Source organism: Epinephelus moara, chromosome 2, assembly GCF_006386435.1.
Source record: "Epinephelus moara isolate mb chromosome 2, YSFRI_EMoa_1.0, whole genome shotgun sequence".
Lineage (NCBI taxonomy): Eukaryota > Metazoa > Chordata > Actinopteri > Perciformes > Serranidae > Epinephelus > Epinephelus moara.
Window position 1 is genome coordinate 27,828,371 of NC_065507.1, and position 21,126 is coordinate 27,849,496.

At 41.4% G+C, this 21,126-nt stretch overlaps 1 protein-coding gene across 1 annotated transcript; it reads left to right on the forward strand.

Moving 5' to 3' along the window:
- Positions 1–240: 240 nt before the first annotated feature.
- hnf1ba (HNF1 homeobox Ba) lies at positions 241–20,829 on the forward strand. Its single transcript, XM_050066396.1, has 10 exons — positions 241–931; positions 2,769–2,968; positions 3,315–3,582; positions 3,680–3,897; positions 11,600–11,754; positions 12,988–13,114; positions 13,203–13,385; positions 14,565–14,683; positions 15,112–15,156; positions 19,006–20,829. Exons 1-10 carry the CDS (start codon positions 552–554, stop codon positions 19,024–19,026), a joined length of 1,716 nt encoding a protein of 571 aa, XP_049922353.1. The 5' UTR covers positions 241–551; the 3' UTR covers positions 19,027–20,829.
- The last annotated feature ends 297 nt before the right edge of the window (positions 20,830–21,126 follow it).

Below are 21,126 nucleotides of genomic sequence, written 5' to 3' on the forward strand. Positions count from 1 at the left end.
ACAATAATAGAAATTTACCCCGTTAATAAGTAAAATAAATAAATGAAAAGACAAAAGCCTCCACCTGTAGAGCTACATCTACACGCCATTATAATAAAACTGGATCCAGCGGTGTGAATATGTGCAGCTCGCCTTTCTTAAAAGTCTTCATGGCGTATACAACAGGGTCCAAAGTCCATGAAAGTTTTGCTGATAAGGGGAGCCAATAAAAGCAGCAGTGCAGCAGAGTAAACACATGTCTACCTCGGCCCAGAGCGGGCCTTATTCAGTGGATTTACATAAGGCTCCCATCAGCCGGCCCACTCATTACCACGTTTTATATCCCCCTGCACTCAGAAAGCATCATGACAAAGTAGCTCCATCCTCCCCTTCAACAGGGAAGTGAAGCAGCTTCTCGGAGCAGGTGTCAGCAGCCGCAAACTCCCCACCACACTGGAGCAGAGAGGAAGAAGGGAACTTTATTTTTTACTTTTTTTATCACACCCCTCTGCGTCCTGTCTTTTCCCATCTGCTGCAGCGCGCGCACACAGCAGGCCTATGTTGTGTTTTTAATGTTTTCTAAAATGGTATCCAAGCTGACATCCCTGCAGCAGGAGCTCCTCAGCGCCCTGCTGGACTCAGGAGTTACCAAAGATGTTCTGATCCAGGCCCTGGATGATATGGACCCCAGCCCGACGGGCTTTGGAGTAAAACTGGAGAGCCTGCCCATGTCCCCCGCTCCGCCTCAGAGCGGCAAGATGAACGGGGCGGACGCCGACTCGAAGCCCGTCTTCCACACGCTCACCAACGGCCACAGCAAGGGCAAGCTGTCCGGGGATGAGGGCTCCGAGGACGGGGACGACTACGACACCCCGCCGATACTGAAGGAGCTCCAGTCGCTCAACACGGAGGAGGCCGCCGAGCAGAGGGCGGAGGTAGAGCGCATGTTGGCGTAAGTTATCCAACTTTTTTACAGAGGTGTAAAAACTAGTTAAAAGTAAGTTAAATCGCAATTTGAAGGGCTGAAGAAAAATGTGAAAATAAGCCCTTATATGGGTTTATTTTGTTTATTATAGCGCACTTTAAATTATTTTATTTTTTACGTGTAAAAGTTAGAAAATGACGCACACATTTTAAAAAAAATGGCCCTTCATATACCAAAAGTCCTTTCCCCTCTGTGTTTACAATTTTAAAATAACCCGCCACGGCTCTGTTTTCACCTTCTGGTTACTAATTATCCACATGGATTATTATTTCTTTACCTTTGCAAAATATCAGCTGAACTTAGATCCTATTTATTATTAACTATACACTCCACCTCTCCATGATAAAAATCCGACATGGAGAGAAAGTGAATCCAAGCAAGTCTGGCTGTGAATTTAGGGTGGAAAATAAGCTTGGGAAATATAATAAAACCTGCGTAATATTAATATTAATGTTAATATTAATAATACATTTGAATTTAATTAAAATAAAACAATTTTAACTTTTCCATTTATTTATGTGTCAGTAAACTCATCATGACATAAACAAAATCCTAATTGGACATCCTTAACCCCTTTATTAACTCATTTATTTCTAATTATCTCCATTCAGACCTATTGATTTACTGTAGGCTAACACTAATATCTGAGGCTCCAACACGGACCGGAAGAATATCAAAACTAACCACGTGTAGTTAAGTTATTATTAATTTTATTCTATAAATCATCAACTGAAAGATACACAGTGGCGTGTGATTAGAGTGAATGGAGATCTGGTTATTCATTGTCAAAAGTTATAAACTAACATCTCCCACTTAACCCGCAGACTTAGATGTAGGCCTTCACATTCTCCAAAACAAACAGACGTGTGTAGATTTGCTATAATTACCGATGTCAGTGTGACTGGGCCCGCTAATCTCGGACTGTAGGATTAGGCTGCGTTTTACCTCCGTGTAGTTTTTGTTGCACTTTAAAACTGCTGCCAAAAATGGACTAATAATGGAGAAGTTAAGTCTACAGGTAAGACCATGTTTTTAATACTAAACTTATATTTGGAATCAAAGAAAAAAATCTTTCTTTTTGCTGAATTTTGCCTTTCTTTTAAATTAACCTCTTTATATCATTCATTTTACAGACAACTAGTAACCCTGACCTTAGATTATATTTATAAATATTCATTTATATTTATGTGTAGCCTACAAATAGGCATATATATATATGTATATGGAGACTGACAAGAAAAACTACTTGATTATAATTACAAATTATTTCACAGTTTTTGGGATCTTTTTAATTTAGATTTGCTTGCTTTAAATTTACACAAACCTAATCTAGCTGTTTCCAGGCTGAAACTCTAAGTCCAAGTTTCTCAACCTGCCTCAATCCACTTGAACTAACCTTTGAAAATATTTACAGCCTATTGAACTGGCTACAATGATAAACAGGTCGTCAGTAAAGGGACTTGTTACCCTTTAAACTTGAGGCCTTGAAAAACAGTGAAGCTGAAGAACAGGAACAAGCTCATATGTGTGTGTGATTAGAGCATTTCTATATCTGTAGATTTAGTCAGGTATGAATAAACAACTTTCAAAACAAAACAACAAAACTACCAAAATTTCCCCTTCACATGACGCATTTCATGACGTATTTACATTATCTGACAGCATGACATTGACCAAACAACTTTATTTCAGCCATTAAATGTGATTAAAGCTGGTTTTGCTCTTTACCACTTCCCTCTGAGAGTCACACGAAGTTCAGTGGTGAAATGAGTGTTTTCTGCTCCTGTGTTTTATCTGAACCCAGAGAGGATCCATGGCGTGCTGCCCGCATGATCAAAGGTTACATGCAACAGCACAACATCCCCCAAAGGGAGGTGGTGGACGTCACGGGGCTGAACCAGTCTCACCTCTCCCAGCACCTCAACAAAGGCACGCCCATGAAAACACAGAAGCGAGCGGCCCTCTACACCTGGTATGTCAGGAAACAGCGGGAAATTCTCCGACGTAAGTTAATATTTGAGTTTCTCACAGCGTTGCCCAGGCTTGTATGTACAGTAGTTTGCAGCAGCACAGCGATTTATTTGGGTTTCAAACCTGTGGGGATATCAAGTTGAGTTGACATACACATGCTGGATGACACATACATGCACCTACAGCAACAGGCCTGTGCTAAATCCCACTGCAGTTTGTCATAATGCATCAGAAGAGGAATTTTATTTATGGATTGAAAACACCACTTTCATGTGTCTGACTAACTTCTCCTTTTACAAATGTCTTCTCCTGTAGTTCCCATTTTTGCAATAAAAGAAAACACTGTGTTTTGTTGAATGAACCTCTCCTTGTTTTGCAGAGTTCAACCAGGCAGTGCAAGGCTCTGGCAGCAACATGACAGACAAAGGCAATCAGGATCCGATGTTTTTTTTCCCAGAGTACAACCCAACCAGTCAGGGCATGGGCCAGCCTGGTGACGAGGTCGGCAGCGAACCCTCCTGCAAGAAAATGAGACGTAACCGTTTCAAATGGGGTCCTGCATCCCAGCAAATCCTGTACCAGGCCTATGAACGGCAGAAGAACCCCAGCAAAGAGGAGAGGGAAGCTCTGGTAGAAGAGTGCAACAGGTAGATAAACATGACACCTTCCTCTACTCTCTCACATTAATCTTACCCAAACAATGCCAACCCCTAGTTTCTCTCCTTGCACATATGTCTCCTGCAGAGCCGAGTGTCTCCAGAGAGGCGTCTCCCCTTCCAAAGCTCAGGGCCTCGGCTCTAATCTGGTCACTGAAGTGCGAGTCTATAACTGGTTTGCCAACCGACGTAAAGAGGAAGCCTTCAGGCAGAAGTTGGCCCTGGACGCCATCAACGTACCGCCACACAGCATGAACCCTCTGCTGTCACACAGCTCGCCACATCATAATAGCGCTTCACCTCCCAGTAAGATGCCAGGTGGCTTTTCTTTGCATGCAGTTCAGCATCACAGAGAGCAGACAGGATGTGTGATGATTTTCCTTTACTCTACCAATTTAGCATTGCACTCTCATAACACTGTCAGGCCATTTAAAAAGAAAAGTCTAAAAACTGATGCAGCAGAACAAGAGACACCGTCTTTGTCAAAACCTGGTGCCTACATTACCCATAATGCACATTAATTCCAAGACCTATAGATTGAATTTAATGTGTAAAATTGGTGGCATTCCCCTTCAAATGTCATGTGTGCAGATTCATTGCGTAGGCTTAAACATTCCACACAAGTGACACAGAGTGCCCGAGGAAATATACACTAACTTAGAGGAAAGTTTTGTTCTTTGGTCCCAAATTTTAGTTAATATTGCAAAAAAAAGTGCATGATTTAGTTTTCTTGGGTGTGAAAATGCCATCAGAGGTTTGAAGCACAGTTGATGTGATCAGAGGGGCAGAGAAAGAGGGAACAAGTGATCAATGAGCGTGAGTGAGTGAGCTGAGCAAATGCTATTGTTATTCTGATCTTTGAAAACACACTGAGAACAATCCACATTGTACCTGCAATCTCCACTCCAAAGTCAGCATGGAGAAGCATGACACAAAGGGCAGCAATCCTGTCAGGCCAGGGTCAGGCCAGGGTCAGGGAGGGGGGACAGACACATCCAGATTACCTCGACATAACGCCGTCATTTCCACATTTCCTCCTCCCATGCAGGTTGCTAATGACTCCGCTCAGAGAGTCTCCAAAACAAGGAACCGCTGTGCGTTATTGCTCTGACCATTTCACCCTGACCTGATGTTTGCATTTGGAGTAATTAGTATTGACTGAGTCTACCTGGTGTATACGACATAAAAACAAAGCTGATAGGCCTCACGGAGCATTATCCTCCGTGCCATCACTCACCCTCCATAAAACTGTGATTTGAGAGTCTCTCTCGGAGCCCATTGTTGTCCCCTCATGTTCGAACACGAGGCGAGCTTTGAAGGGAAAACAAACTGTTTGCTTTGGCTTGCTCTTTTACCTTTGGTGATTGTCTGTTTGCTTGAGGTTTTTGTGTTGTTGATGCTCAGAACACCTGACCAGGCATTGAACTCAGGTTGCCAAGCCAGAGAGGTCAGCGATAAGGATGCAGAAGTGAAGGGTCGGTGCATGGCGGAAAACACTTTGCTCCTCTGAAAAGAGAAAAAAAAAAACCCTCAGCTGGCTGCTTACAAGGTGTCCTGCTGGCATCCTGCCGACAGCATCAGCTGTTTTTCAGTGTCAGCCCCTGGCCTGACAATAATATCTCAACGGGGCGTCTCATTGCGTTGCTAGGGCACGGCCTGTATTATGCATGCTTAATGGACAATTAAAATCCTTTGCTACTACATCTCCCAGGCCTTTGATAAGGGGCTTCTCTGACTTCTACACTCTATACTCTCCCTCAGCAGGGGGTCCCATTGTCTGTGGTGTATTAGAAGACTGCAGTGACTGTAACCTAGGTTCATTTATCTCTGCTGGGCCTTGAGGAGAACTGATTTTAAAGCCTCCCCCCTCATCTTTATGGGCTCTGGTATAGTTGCTGAGGCTGGGTGCAGACTTGGAGCAGCAGGAGCTGTCCACTGGGGTATTGGCTCTTTTCTGGCCAGACAGGACTGATGACCCCTTCTTCGCCTACAGAGAAAGCTGGTCACCCCCCTCCTTAAAACCTCCGTCGCCACACCTTCAGTCATACGAGAAAGGTCACTGCAGGGTCAGATCAAAGGAACTCCTCTGACTTTGGGAGTTTTTATTGATTCTGCTTCAGTTCATTGAACAGTTGGTCACAACTGGATAGACAGTCAAACAGTGTGACGTGCAGTTTTGGTGGTGACCTTTTTTACTTTCAGAAATGGAACTGATCTCAGGCAGATTACATAGTTGGCCAGCAGGCATATGTGTGCACGCACCTGTGTTTTTCTATGTAATATTTACTCACCGTTCATCCACTAATTACATTTACTGAGCTCAAGTAATCCGTCTTATTCAGGCCATTTTACTATTAAGCATTAATCTGTGCTAACGAGTTAGTTAATGTCATAAATTCGTAGACTGAGTCATAACTTACAACTGTGTGTTTAGAGTCAATAGATATTCTCATACAACAATATTCTAAAGAATAGGTTGAGAAAATGTTTTGCTGCACTTTATTAAAGACCTTTTCAGATTCAGATTTTACATTAAATATGATAACCAAACAGAAAACGACACATTGTTACAGATTAAACCACTGACTCAAGATGCTTGATCAATCAGTGAACAATCAGTGTGTGGTCGGGGCCCCTTGTCAATTTTCAGATGTCTATGAGTTGTTAGCTGCTCCACCAAAAATACTTTCCCCCTCTAAACTCTCCAATATTTCACAAACAAAACAAATGAAAAAATGAATCCCAATGACGTTGCGCTAACGCTTCCGGATAGACAAGTGGCAGTTGTTTTGAATTTCGGAGATGTGTATATCGGCAAACTTGTTTAATTCTCTCGTCATTTCTTCACCCGTAACTGTAATGTTTAAAGATATATAGTTAAAAACGGTGGTCCGACGTATCTAACATTTCTGCTATGCTTATGGTATGTACTGTGCTGCTTTCGTAGCATCTTTGATAAACCAAATCTACCGATACAGAAGCTCAGTTTGACCTTACACACTTACCAATCGAGGCAGTGGTAGACCAGCAACTCCTGTATTCTAAAATGACAATTTTTGTCAATAGAGCCTGTTGGCTTTAATATAACAGCTTAAATTCCCTGTCAGAAATCACTGCCTATCAGCAAGGTAAAGCACAGAAGATATTCTAAATATAACGTACGCTGAAAGTGATACAAATTTTTTGGGGTGGGCCTTTTTTAGGTGGCTAAACAGTAAGCAATTGAGGCAGTGTTTGCTCAGCGCCATTGCATTTTATGTTCATGACGCAGAGGTTTTCTACCTGGAAGTTACTGAAAACAAATATTGTGATTCGGTGCATAGCAAATGAATACAACTCCCTATTGCAGAGCTTTATTATTTCGTCTTTCCTGCCCCACTAATCATCTCACAAACCTACAGATTTATGTTGTGACCCTTTGGAGGGGACCGACCCCTAGATTAAGAACCACTGCACTAAACTACCTAAACTAGCTACAACAGTAAGATGCTGCCTACACATTGGCACATCAGTAACAATCTCATCTAATACTTTAGTCACAAGGGTTGTTTATCTGCTTGACAAGTACTTTTACTTTTGACACTTAAAGTACATTTTGCCAGTACTTTTAGTTGCATAGGGTTTTAAATGAAGGACTTTTACTTGAAATGATTTATTTTTAGATAAATTCTTATTCAGCTACTGCTCATTTGGCAGCTGAAGTCACCATAAAACTGTATCATTGCCTTGTAAGCTGAGCTGCATCGTTCTGCATGTTACAAACTAGCAAACTCAGAAGTTCCTGATCAGACACAGCAGTGGGGGGGATTATCCGTGGGCTGTGTTGCTTTCCGTCACCTCAGGCTAGCTTGAAACAAGACACACACAGAAAAGGATGGCCTAGCTCTGCACTTTCCACTGCTCTGTGTCTCCCAGTGAGCCACAAAGAAGGGACTGGATACGTCCTGCAGAGACCCAGGAGGTCTGTCATATGCAGCGGCACTACAATGAGCACTGCCTGGGGTTGGGGAGGCATGCTTTGATATTACATGGGTCACACAGAGAGCTAGAGCCTTTTAAACTTGCTGAAGATCCTTGCTACCACTCCCCTTCTGAGGTTCTCGCCCTCCCCCTGCTCTCCTAAAGGATGCCTCCGTTTTTCATGGATTGTCCCATCTTGCTGGATTCAGTTTTACAGAATCCCCTAGTAGGATTAGTAAGTGTCTGTAGAAAACCTTCTTTCAAGAAACTCAGAGTCTCTTCGTTCAGATCATGGAAGTCCTCCTTACTTACTCTGAGGTTCCCTGCAGCTAGAATTACTGCCAAACCCAAAGAAACAAAACTGGCCTGAATAGCATCCTTTTCTCTCTCCTACACTTTAAGAGGTCACCCAGCACCGAGATAACTGCCTTTTTGTGAGTCCTCCTCTATTCTGTGGCAATGGGGGTCATGAGTCCAATGGAGTGCTTTATTGTTCTGCGGCAGTGTTTACAAGGCACGGTGGAGTGTTGTGGGGTTGCTAGTATGTTGCTGAAGACAATATGAAGTCTGTGGGCTGAACAAAATGGACGACAGGTAGTTTCAAGGATGAAATATGGCACTGTGGCCTCAGACATGGCGGTGTCTGTATTTTAAGTGTCTGTAGTTAAAGGAATAGTTCAGCATTATGGGAAATATGCTTGTTTGCTTCTTGTTGAGAGTAAATTGAAGATTAATTCCACTGTCATGTCTGTGCATTAAGATCCAGACACACCAAACCAAAGGCCAACTGTTGTGTCACCTTCTACATGCTCTAATCCCAATTTGTCAAATGTCATCAGTAGCTACACACATCAAAATGTGACACACTGGGATATCCTCCTGCATTTGTTTTGGACGTTTACAGACGTGTCAATTTACACTTGTCACATGCAGTGAAATCTTTTCAAAATACACTTCCCTCTTCACAGGAAAGGTACAGTTTCTCTTTGTTACATGCATGAAGTCTTTTTCAAAATGAATTTACAATGTGGGTAAAATAATTCAATTTTAGGTTGATTTTAGGATTAGGCAACAAAAGCATGTGGATAGGATTAGAAAAAAACATCATGGTTTATCTTAAAACGCACACAGGAACCAAACGGCAGGGTCCCAGGTGAAAGTCCAGAGTTTGTTTGACCCATCCAACTGGCCTCCCGCCTGCTCTACATGGACTTTCTCATTCCTTTATATTACAATAGTTGCCAGCAGCGCAACAAACCGCCACCGACTGGTGTGTATCATACTGCGTCTATGTCTGAGGCTGAGGTCCACTTACAAAGCGACAGTATTTGACTACTTTGTTGCATGCTGCCTTTAAAACTGATACGCCTGATGCTTTTCTTATGCCAAAATCACTGACAAAGCAGCGGTATTTGACAAGTTGAGAGTGAGAACAGGCTGGTCACCTCATGTCCTCTGTGTCTTGGCCAAAAAGTTACGCTTGAATGCACCACAATGACTACAGTCAATGGCAAACTAGCACGTACGTGAGAGGAATTAAGTCTTCATAGCAGCAAGCGGCGGCAGTCTGTATTCATCATTCAAAAAGGGAAACAGGAAGACTAACAGGATGGAATCAAGATGCTAGTTAGCCAGTTAGCACATTAACAACACAACCAGATGTTGAAAGAACAAATGATATCTACTGTACGAACAGTTTCTGCTAAAGAGCTCCATGACTAAAATAGAAAAATCTTACCTACCTACCTGTTTCAATCTCACACCCTCTTAACTAGTCGTTTGTTCGCTTTCCTCACTTCTGTTTCTCTCCTTGTGCGCTGAGCTGACCTACCAATAAGAGCGATTTCATGCTCCACTGGGCTCCGCTGGTCTGATGCCGACATGCCGAATCGGCTGAAAAACAACCGACAAAGGCCGACTAGTGCCAACGATGAAGGGTGTACAAACTAGGGCGACAGTCACTCACTGACAGCTCAACATTTATTGACAGCTGACACAGCTTGGTATGTCAGGACCCTTAAATGTAAAGCTGAAGCGTAAAGACAGATCACTTCGTTTAGCATAAAAACTGGAGACAGGGGGAACCAGCTAGTGTGGCTCTGTCCAAATGCAAAAAAATCTGCCTAAAGTTACCAGCATCTCTAACACTCACTAGGTAGGGTAACATGTAATGTCTTGTTTGTTAATGCTGGTGAGTGAATTTTGTTACTTGTTTGTAATCTTTATGCTTAGCTAAGATAGCCGGCTTCTGGTTATAGCTTCGAAAGTGGTATCAGTGTTCTCAGCTAACTCTTAAAAAGTTTCAAACTATTGCCTTAAATGTATGACATCGTTACAATATTATTACGATTACTGCTGGGATATATGTGAATCTGCACACATCAACTCAAAGATTTTGCAGGACTTCAGGATATACAAATGATGCCCAGTTGTTTCCCTGATACCTGAAGCAAACATTCACATCTACAAACACATCCTGTTCCAGGTTCCAGCAGCGACAAGAAATCAATGCCCTCCTCATTGGTCTCATTTAGCATCAGCGCCTCTCCCTCTTTTATCTCAAAACGGCTGTATATCAATGCCTCCTGTCATGTGTGACCGACTTCGGCAGGGCATTCAGGCTGTCACACCTGGGTCAGGGACGGAAGGCTCGGGGAAGATGGGAGATCTGAGCGCAAACAGAGTCTGTCTCTACACTGTCACTGAGGGAGGGACGCTCTCTGTGTCTGTGTGAGGCTGAGACCACAGGATAAGAATGTGTTTGACATTGCTTGTAATTGTGTAATGTTTACTCTGTTGGTATCAGAGGGGGCCTGCATCAGCAAACAGGCATTTGATTGTCGGTGCTGGTGGGGTGAAGCATTCCTCTGGGCCTCCAGTGAGAGACAACAAGAAGTCTAGACACAGGATTAAGCGATGGCACTAAAAGAAGAATTGCATTTTCATTTCAACTTCACTGTAAATATGTGGACAAAAAGTACATTTACTCAAGCACTGTATTTGAGTAGAATGTTTTAAGTACTCGCATTTTCCATTTACTGCCACTTCATACTTATACTCGTCTATATGTCAGAGAGGAAAATAATGTTTTAAAAGATTTTATATGAAAAAAAACAAAACAACAGAAGACATATAATAAGCTTATGAAATACACTTCTCTGATTGTTTAATTTAGGCTGGAAGAGGTACATTTATCCAATATTTCCCCAAATAAATGTAAGTAGCAAACTGCCAGACCTAGCACGTTTGGCACCCTAGGGAACTTCCCCTGCCACCCCACCCAAAGAAAAATAAAATAAAATAAAATAAAATAAAATAAAATAAAATAAACAACAAAACAAAATAAAATAAAATAAGATTAAAAAAAAAAATTAAAAAAAATCATAAAAAAAAAACAACATAAAAAAAACAACATGAAAATTTTTTAAAAAATGAAATGAAATGAAATTAAATTAAAAGGAAATTTACATGTTACATGGTGGTCACCTATGTCACCTGCAGGAAAATCCACCACTGTTGTGACCCTTTGGAGAGAGTCTTACCTCTAGGTTGGAAAACACTGGACTAAACTACCAACTTTTTATCAACAGTAAAATGCTGCTTACACACTGATGTATCAGTATTAAAAATCTGACAATGCTATAACACTCACAGGGGCTGTTTATCTGCAGAAAGAGTACTTTAATTTCTACGTACAGATATTTCTTCTAATTACATTTTGTTGTTGGTACTAATGAAGCTTCAGACTGACGTAATTACGAACATCATCATTAGGATTTGTGTGCTAATCAGACGGGAGTTCTGCTGTTGTGAATGAGTGAACACAGTGAATGGCCTTGGCTGAGCTACGCAGATAGCAGCAGACGGGTCAGTGTGTTTGTTTGCTCTGTCCTCCCCTGTCTGAGTCAAAGAGCAGGTTGGTTGGGGAGACAGCGTCGTTTCTCAGCACAGAATGAGGACTGCGCTGCTATCTCTCTGCCCTACATAACTGTTTTAGTTGTAGGACACTGCAAGTGAAACTAACTGTCTCTCTCTCCCTCTTTGTCAGTGCGTTACAGCCAAGGCCCCGGTGAGGTCACCTCCTCCACGGCCATCAGTCACCACAGTAGCAACGCAATGGCGACCAGCCAGTCAGTGCTCCAGCAGGTGTCTCCGGGAGGATTGGACCACAGCCACAATCTGCTGTCACCTGACGCCAAGATGGTGAGTGAACACACCTGGGCCCTCATGGCCTCAGATTAGATAAGACCCAGCCTGCGCTTAGCATAAACGTACAAAGCAGGTTCCTGAACCTCCTCTCCCATGGACCCATGGGCAAGAGCCAACAATTAGCACATTGTGCTGCTCTGTTTGGAAGGTGGAGCTGGGGTGGCAGGCCATGGCTGGAGTAGCACGCAACCTTCACCAGAGTGTACCAGGCATGTATGTCGCTCAGCCAATAAACCTGACAAAGAAACATTATGCTCTTATTGATTAAATGCCTCGCAAAGAGGAGCCACAGGTGGAGCGCTGCTTGTTCTGTCAAAGAAATGACGCCAACATTTGATTGTAGCAGATTTTTTTTGTGTGTCTACCTCAGAGTTTCTCCCTTCTGCCCTAGTCCAATATTTGATCAGTGACAAGGAAACCTGTGCATGGATCTATAGCGTTTGAGTGGTGGTGCAACAATTCTTTTGATATATGTGATTTACTGGAAATTGTATACTATTTTGGTATAAAAAAAAATGCCAACAACCCTAAATTCTACCATTTGAACTACTTCTGTTGTCCAAGATGACATAAAATATAAAGTTAAGCAGCTGCATGTAGTTCACTAACTTCCCTGTCAGTTCAAAATACTTCTGCCTTTTGGAGCGGCATTATGGGAAATGACCACATCGAGGGCAGGCAGTGTAGAGTGCAGCAGGTCAGAGCTGACAGTTTCTTATCGGCAGATGTGTGTTTGACCGGTCTGCCCACTGTGGGCAGCTGGCAGTAGTCAAATAGTTGCAGCCCCACCGAGTGGGAGGATCTCCATCCAGATAGCTGATACTGTAAATGCTGTTTATTTAGCAAATACGTGCGTAAGCATTTGTATGAATCAACATGCAGTTACAAACACTGTCAGTGTGCTTCACAAACTCATGTCTTCTAGCTGCATTTTTAGGATGATTTATTTCTGCACCTTTTGTGTTTAATCAGTATTTGCTTGTGTGCTGTGTACAAGTGGAGTTACACAAGCACAGTGTCATACAAAAGAATCTGAACCAAGTCAACATTTATGTCTTTTGTTTGTTTTGCAGCCAACATCTGTTTTACTTTGAAAATACATTCATGGGAATTTACACAGCAGACAGTCAAAGTTCTCATAACTTACGATGTTGTAGTCTGTTATAACAAATATTCCAGCATTAAATCAGTACTTTCACTTTGCTGATTTCCTTCTTCTTTCCCCAGATTTCAGGTTCAGGTGGAGGACTTCCTCCAGTCAGCACACTGACCAACATCCACAGTTCCCATCACGGCCACCAGCAGACACAGAACCTCATCATGCCCCTAACTGGAGTCATGGCCATAGCACAGAGTAAGTCCTCTGTCCCTCCTGGAAAAAAAGTCATTGAATTTATTTCATCATGGTATAGTTTGACTAAGGTTTCTCTGTGTCTCATTAGGTTTAAACACATCGCAATCTCAGACAGTGCCAGTGATCAACAGTGTGGCGGGCAGCCTTGCAGCGCTGCAACCGGTGCAGTTTTCCCAGCAGCTCCACAGCCCCCACCAGCAGAGCCTGATGCAGCAGTCCCCCAGCCACATGAGCCAGCAGCCTTTCATGGCTACTGTCACACACTCGCACAGTCAGTAACACTCAGTTCTACCCTCAGCTTCTTTGTACACAGGCCTTGAGTCATGTTATATCAGTTATATCACCAACCTATTTGGCTTGTGTTGCTTTAAAAGCTATAAGGCAATGAACCTTAACTTGTGGCCCCTCGGCCAAATCTGGCCCACGTGTTGGCTGATCCACCAACCATTTTCTAATTCACAATAAAAATAAATTGATTCACACTAGGTTTTTTTTATTTATTTGAATGCGATTAAGGTGCCAGGGTGCATAAAAAGAAGCATTTAAATAAACCCTGAAAAAAAAGTGCTAGGCGTTTGAGCCGCCGGGCTCCTCAACAGAGGTTTGCACTATGCCCCAAATTTCCTTAAATCCTAGAAATGGTCCTGCTCACACTTTACCAGTGCAGGGCTGCTCTGACTGGATTTGCCTTTTCGCAAAGATGAATAAGGACAGCGAATGTCAAAAGCTTTAAAACAGGCAATTCATTCATTATATATGCTGATAAATATTATTGTTCATTTATTAATTGGCCCTTGGTCTTTTGTCATTTTGCAAAAGTCGTCCCCAGGCAAAGCAAGTTAAGTATCCCTGGTATACCATCTGTGTGAGCAGTTATAAAGGTGATTTATCTTTTTTAATTTGCTTACCACAACAATTTTTGAGGGCTGAAAAGCTAAAACTGTCCAGTATTTCCCAAGGAAAAAAATGAATAATTGAAGAAAAAAATAAATAAAATGTAGCTTTTAGGGGTCTCAAGCTTGGTAACCAGTGAGTTATAACAGCTGGACAGATAATGCGCTGCAAAGTTCTCAAGCACTGAAAGCTAAAATGCGTAAGAAGTTTAAGAAATAAAGCCTAAAAAACAACCTATTATGATCTAATAGGTTTGATTTTGTTATCCAAAATCTGATTTTGGAGTCATGCATGGACACATCTCCGCCCAAATGATGAGAGCAGTCAAATCTTTTGCCACTTTCTAATCTGTCTCTCAATATTACAGTAAAGGCAGAAAGATAAAGCGAAACTTCACTCACAAAATCTAGACTTTAGATCAGAACTTCTCTTGCGACTTTAGCATCTTCAGTAACTAACCCTCGTTATTTAACAAAAACATTGTTTTTTTTCCTGTTTAAAAAAAAAACACGTTCCACTGTTGAAATCTAATTATTTGTCTGTCTTTCCTTTGCAGTGTATCCTCACAAGCAAGAGCCCCCGCAATATTCCCACCCGTCACGTTTCCCCTCGGCCATGGTGGTCACAGACGCCAACAGCATCAGCACCATCAGCTCCATGTCCTCAAGCAAGACGGTCAGTCTTTACTCTGTCACATCATATCACATCACAGAGGCCACACTAAGATGCATGTTCTCACCTCTGTCTGCCTGCCACTGTGTGTTTTAGAGTGAAAAACTCGAAGTCTGTGATCAGTGTGGGGGCGTTTGCATGAGAATCAGCAGTAAATCTGAGCTGTTACTGCAGCTTTTGTAGTAATTCTTACAATTTGCAACAGGGATCATGACCTTTTCATCAGATCTCAATTTTCAGAAGTACTGTAACACTTTGATTAGCTCACTCCTCACCTATTGATACACACAAATCACCCTCACTCTGCTCTGTTTGAGAGAAAAGACACAATCAAAAGCGCACACTTAACAGTAGGATCTACATCATGACAGGGAGAAGTGTGTGTGTGTGTTATGATTGTGTGTTGACTTGTTTAATTCCTGTCACATTAGGACGCTCCTGTAAACAAGATGGTGCAACTCGGGGGTCTCTCCTGGGTAAATACAATTTTATCAGTTCAGTCACGTAGTTTAAATGAGTAAAATCACCAAAATTGCACACAAATCATTTGAGTAGCCGTGCACACTGCTTCTTTTACTGTTCAAAGTTTTTGTTTGGGGCTGCTGCTGATGTTCAAATGCTTTCATTTGGCTCCAAAGTCATAGACGAGACAGATATATGGATAGTATACTCCTCAGAATTCCTATTTCCTCTTAAACAGACGTCTAATCAATCACCTGTTCCCTCAGCCTGAACGCCTCTTGATTAATGCTGCCTCCTTTCACTCTCCTCTCCCTGGTGAGAGTTGCCTCTGCGATCAGGAAATGAGCCCCGCTGTTAATCAAAGTTCTCAGGCCTTGTGTGCTGCTACTTACCTCCATGCTACAGTGAGGCTGGAGATGAGATGGGCTGGGTGGGGGGGTGGAGGTTTTTTTTTTTTTCTTTTTTGGTAATTACACCTCTTCCTCTTTCCTACTTCTCCCTGCTCTCGGTGATCGCTCTAGCCTGAAATGTTGTCCACGGTGCTTTCACACGCTCAATTTCCCACGCTGAGGCCGAGCACTCGTACCGCCACGCTGCTACTGACAGACAGACGGGGTGATGGGATGATAGCTCAGAGTGTCATGTATCCTCTGCGGAGGATACATGGCAGAAGTATAACAAATCTTTTTGAGGCTGCAAAATATGGGCACACTTTGGCCAGGGTGTTACTCTTTCTGTTGGGGACAATCTGCTGTTTATTAATGCACTTAAAAAAGTATGTTGTAATTAAAGCTTTACCCAGTGAAGGAAGAAGTTCTCAGATCTTTTACTTGTGTAAAAAAAAACAATGTAAGAATACTTAAGTTTCAATATTAATTTCTAAATTTTAAATCATCTTGTCAGTTTGATGGTTTATACTCAAAATAATACCAATAAAAATAATCATTTGAGTACGTCAACTAATACTGTTTTTCACTGTTGCACCTTATTTGTGATAACATACTCAAGAATTACTGTAATACTTCAAATACTGTAGGAACAATACAGATGAAGTGTTTTCAGATATTTGATCAACCGTTCCAATGTATGAAAACTAAATATTGACTTGACAAGGAGCTGATTTTTATAAGGAGGGTCGCAAGCCAAAAAAAAAGTTGGGAGCCACTGGTTTAATCTTTAACAATACATTGTAGGGCTGCAACTGGCCATTAATTTTGTTATCAGTTAATCTGTCGATTTTTTTTGTCAATTAAATGTTTAAAACATCAGAAAAACTGTAAAATGCCTGAGGTGACGTCATCAAATGTCTTGTTTTGTCTGGCCAACAGTCCAAAACACAAAACTAATTAATTTATCAAGATATAATACCAAGAAAAGCAGCAAATTTTCAAATTTCAGAGCCTGTAACTATTACTTTAAGTATTCTTTCTTGACTTATATTCTGTTGATCAGCTTATTGATAGGTCTACTAATCGTTGCAGCTCTAATGCAAAGCAAGGCAAGTTAATTTTATAGCACATTTCAGCAACAAGACAATTGGGAGTGCTCTATATAAAACATCAGAGGCAGTGAGACAGAGTGCAAAAGAAACACATCACAAAAGGACTTTTGAATACAACTAAAAATGTCATTAAAGACCTACAGTACTGAAAATAACACCACCTAAAATATACTAAGATGGGTACAAAATACAAGAATAAAAGTCACAGTTCAGTGTAAGAAATTAATAAATATTTGATTTGATAAAAGGCAGCAGCAAACAGAATAGTCTTCAGCTAAGCACTCCCTCCCAAAATGTAAAAATGCATTGTATTTTAGAAGCATTTTCCTGTTTTCTTTTTGTAAAATCTTAATATGACAAGTAGCCACTCACACGTCTGTCAAAAAAGTAAAGTAAAATATTTCCCTCCAAAATGTATGGGAGTAAAAAGTACTAAAAGTAAACCACAAGTACCTCAAAATTGTACAAAATTACAGTACTGGAGTAAAAGTACTGGTGGTTACTCTCCACCACTGGCATCATCACCGGGTGGCATTTCACAAAACCATTTCTTTAGAGAGCAATTAGCCAGCAGGCTCTCCCAGGTATTTTCTTATCAGGACTTTATTTGGACGGGGCAGCCTTTTTCTCGTGACACGACCAGCGCGCTCGGGCTTTATAATGCTCATTGTTTACCGAGAACCCTCCATTATACCTGAGCCTGTTCCAAACTCACCTCTGCGTCTAATGACTCGAGTCTTAGCTGCGGGTCAGCTTTATCAGGTGAGGCTGTTTGCTGGCCGCAGGGTCACGCCGGGGTCACCTGCCTCCACCCTTGGAGAGGCAGGGGAAAAATAAATTCCACAAACAATCTAAAAAAAGAGAGACTGAGAGGGCATTTGAATGGAAACAAGGCTTTACAGAGTCAGGAGAAGAGGGATGAGGAATGTATTTGGTCAGGTGTGGCATATGAAGGTGCAGGGGTGATGTATTTACCAGTGGTGGAAGAAGTATTCAGATTGTTTACTTAAGTAAAAGTACCACATCATGAAAACACTTCATGACAAGTAAAAGTCCTGAAATCAAAGCAACTAAATCTACTGAAAGTTTCAAAAGTAAAACAGATCTTACCAGTGTTTTATTACTGAATCATGTAACCTCCATTTTATGTTGTAGTGTGTTATGATGGAGCTGTTTTACTTATTACATATAGTAGATTAATCGTAGCACCAAATTCTGTTCCCTTTGCAAAAGCAGTCTCGGTGTGCCCCCTGCCTTTCCTCTCTTGATCCATGCCTCTGTCATGTATCACGTGATTTTTTTTTCCTTTATTTTTGGAGTCCTGATTTCCCTTTCTTGGGGAAAACCATGCATGCGTTGGTGCTCCAGCCACATGAGCAGTCATTTACTTAGCTCTAGCTGCATTAGTGCAGGGGCAGCCTAAACTGTTTTGCGCCCTCAAGGGGTGAGAGGGGCCTCAGGGAGCCTGCACTACTTCTTTTGTATACAAAGTTCGGTATTTCAAACAGTTTATTCATTCAGTTTTAATTTAGTTATGGAGCTGATGTCTTAAAAAAATAAAATATTGCAAATAAAACCAAACTTTTCATCCCAGGCTTTTTGAGGGCCCCTCACCCATAATCAGTCCTTTTTCTCCCCCCACTACCATGCCCCTGAGTTTAACCTGTATATTGTGATATATTTTGCATTTGCATCTTAATCTAAAAGCACAAAGTAACTATAGCCGTATAGGGCTGCAACTTATGATTATTTTCATTATTAGTTAATCTGCAGATTGTTTTTTCAATCAATCAATAAATTGTTTGGTCCATAAAATGTCAGAAAATAGTGAAAAATGTCTGCCCCAGTTTCTCACACTCCAAATTGATGTATTTAAATGTCTTTTTTTAGTCAGTCCAAACCCCCAAAATATTCAGTTTAGTATGATATAAAGTAGAAAAAAGCTGGTATTCATATTTTTGAGGCTGAAAAGGGCATTTTCTGCCAATTTTGCATGAAAAAAATGCTTTAAATAATGAGCTAATTGTCCAAAAAGTTGCAGATTATTTTTCTGTTGACTGACTAACCGATTAGCCGACTAATCGCTGCAGCTCTATAGCTGTAAAATCAATATACTGGATTAAAACATATAATATATGTAGCCCAGTAGAAGTATAAAGTAGCATAAAATGGAAAAACTATAAGTAGGCTACCTTCCATGATGAAATGTACTCGTTGCTTTGGTATTTATGTATGTTTCATGTGTCACTTTAAGGAGGCCTTGATTTACATTACATATACCTGTGTCACTGGACAGATTGTATTTATTGTTTTATGTAACACCTGCCTACTTTGTCTCACATTTCTCTCCTTCTCCTTTCAGTGTCCTCTTCAAGCTTGGTGAGAGCGTCCACCTGACTTCCTCGGTGCCCAGCAACCGGAGCACATTTTTCCACCCTCTCACTGCGGTAACCATGACAACTCTTAATAACCGGCAACGGTGCGCTGGATGATGAGTCAGTCAACAAAACAACAGGAGTGGCGTCGATGGTGGGCCAGGCGGTGAAATTGAGAAATGGGTACAGAGAGGGGGGAAAAGGAAAAAAAAAAACTCACTGCACCTGAGAGTGAGGAGACTGGATCCCCCTCTGTCGCACACAAATGATCAACAAGGATGATTTTAACACAATCTTTGAAAACAGTATTCAGTTTTTTAAATCCCCCCTGTCATCCTCTTTTTCTGACATTACAAAGGAACAAAAACCAAGCACCCAAAAAGCGCTCACAAACTGCTGTGGTACGGACTTGAATGAAGGCTCTGGGACATCTTACACTGTGATTTAAGGTGGAATTATGAAGAAACCCTGACACTAACAGAGACACTGATCAGCCTCTGTGAAGGCTGAAAGACTCACAACAAGTTCCTGGATGCCTCCTTCCACACTTTGCCTTGCACGTGAGCAGAGCTGTGTGACAATCACAAAAACCCTGTATTGATCTTGTGCATGTATGTGACATTCTTACTGGGCTTTAAAGGAGTCTTCCATGTTATTCTTTCACGCTCAGTTTTGCTGTGCTAGCGTTAGTGCAGGTGATGAATGCGAGGAATTCATCATTTGGAGTTGTTCAATGTGTAAACTGTGATTGAAAAGACTTTGACAATCTTGAAAGGACTATGCAATGCGTCAATAGTTGTATGCAATGCTTTGAATAACTGGATTCTGCACAGAACTCCACACACTCGAGACTGGAAATGAATATGCACTATCAATGAAGTCACCAATAGGTATATATATAGATGTGCTATATAGGTATATATACTGGAGTTGCTGTTGATAAAGCTGCCTTTAAAATAACACAAAAGCAGATGGATGTGACAAATATGCCAAAGAATAAGAGTCAGCCTGCAATGTCTATGCAGGGAGGACTGACTCACACACTTTAACTGTGGCCCTTCCCCTCCACATTGTTTGCACACAGGTTCAGGTGAATTTCAGGAATGGGACTCACCCTCCTCCTCGTTCTCCCACTTCCTGCCTCAATGTGAAGAGATACCAAATAGGACAAATATTGTTAATAACTCCTCATCATAAGTCAGGACCCCCCTGGGGGTGGTTAGAATGAAAATATTGACAAGTATTCAGAAACAAAACAGTCATCTTAGTCTGGTATTTTGTGCAGGAGAGAGACATGAAAGACGGCGGTGTTGTGACAGCAGCTGCTCTAATCATGAAGGAAACCACAAAGACTGAGAGCTGTTGGGGAAAGGAGTAGCTGCTGTGGGCACAGACGCCCACACACAGTTCCAGTTTCACTTATACTTTGACTTTGCTGGGTGAGAAAGGTCGAGTTGGGGACCAAATATGGCAGCATTACATCATCACTATACTACCCATGTTTCTACAAGACAAAAAAAGCAATGTCGACTATCAAACCCTGCGTATCGCGAGTGTGTCAGATCCAGTCTCCTGTTCAATATTAGGTCATTACATTTGTTATTATTATGTTGGTTGGTCTGTGACTGTTATTATAGGCACATCTACTGCCATCTGATCAGAGGGCACTCTTACTTGTGTGACAGGACATGATTTTTTTTTCTCCTCCTAATGTATTATTTTTGTATAAAAATTGAAATCAATCATAAATCATTATTTATACTTTCTGAGAAAATGTTGATATTTCAAGTAAAAGTTTTTTTCAAAATGAACACATGGTTTGGATTATTTTGTAAATGATAGATAGATAGATAGATAGATAGATAGATAGATAGATAGATAGATAGAAAAGTGGAGTAGAAGTTTAAAGTAACTTAAAATGAAAATACCTTAAATGTGTACGTAAGTGCAGTACTTCAGTTACTTTCCACGACTGCAAAACTTTTATAGCCTCTACAAAGATGTTGTGGTGCAGCTGTGTGATAAGACAAATAGCCTCTTTGAAGTTCATAGATCTAAAGTGCACATTACATTTCAGGCAACAGGTTCACTGAACCCGATATGTTGAT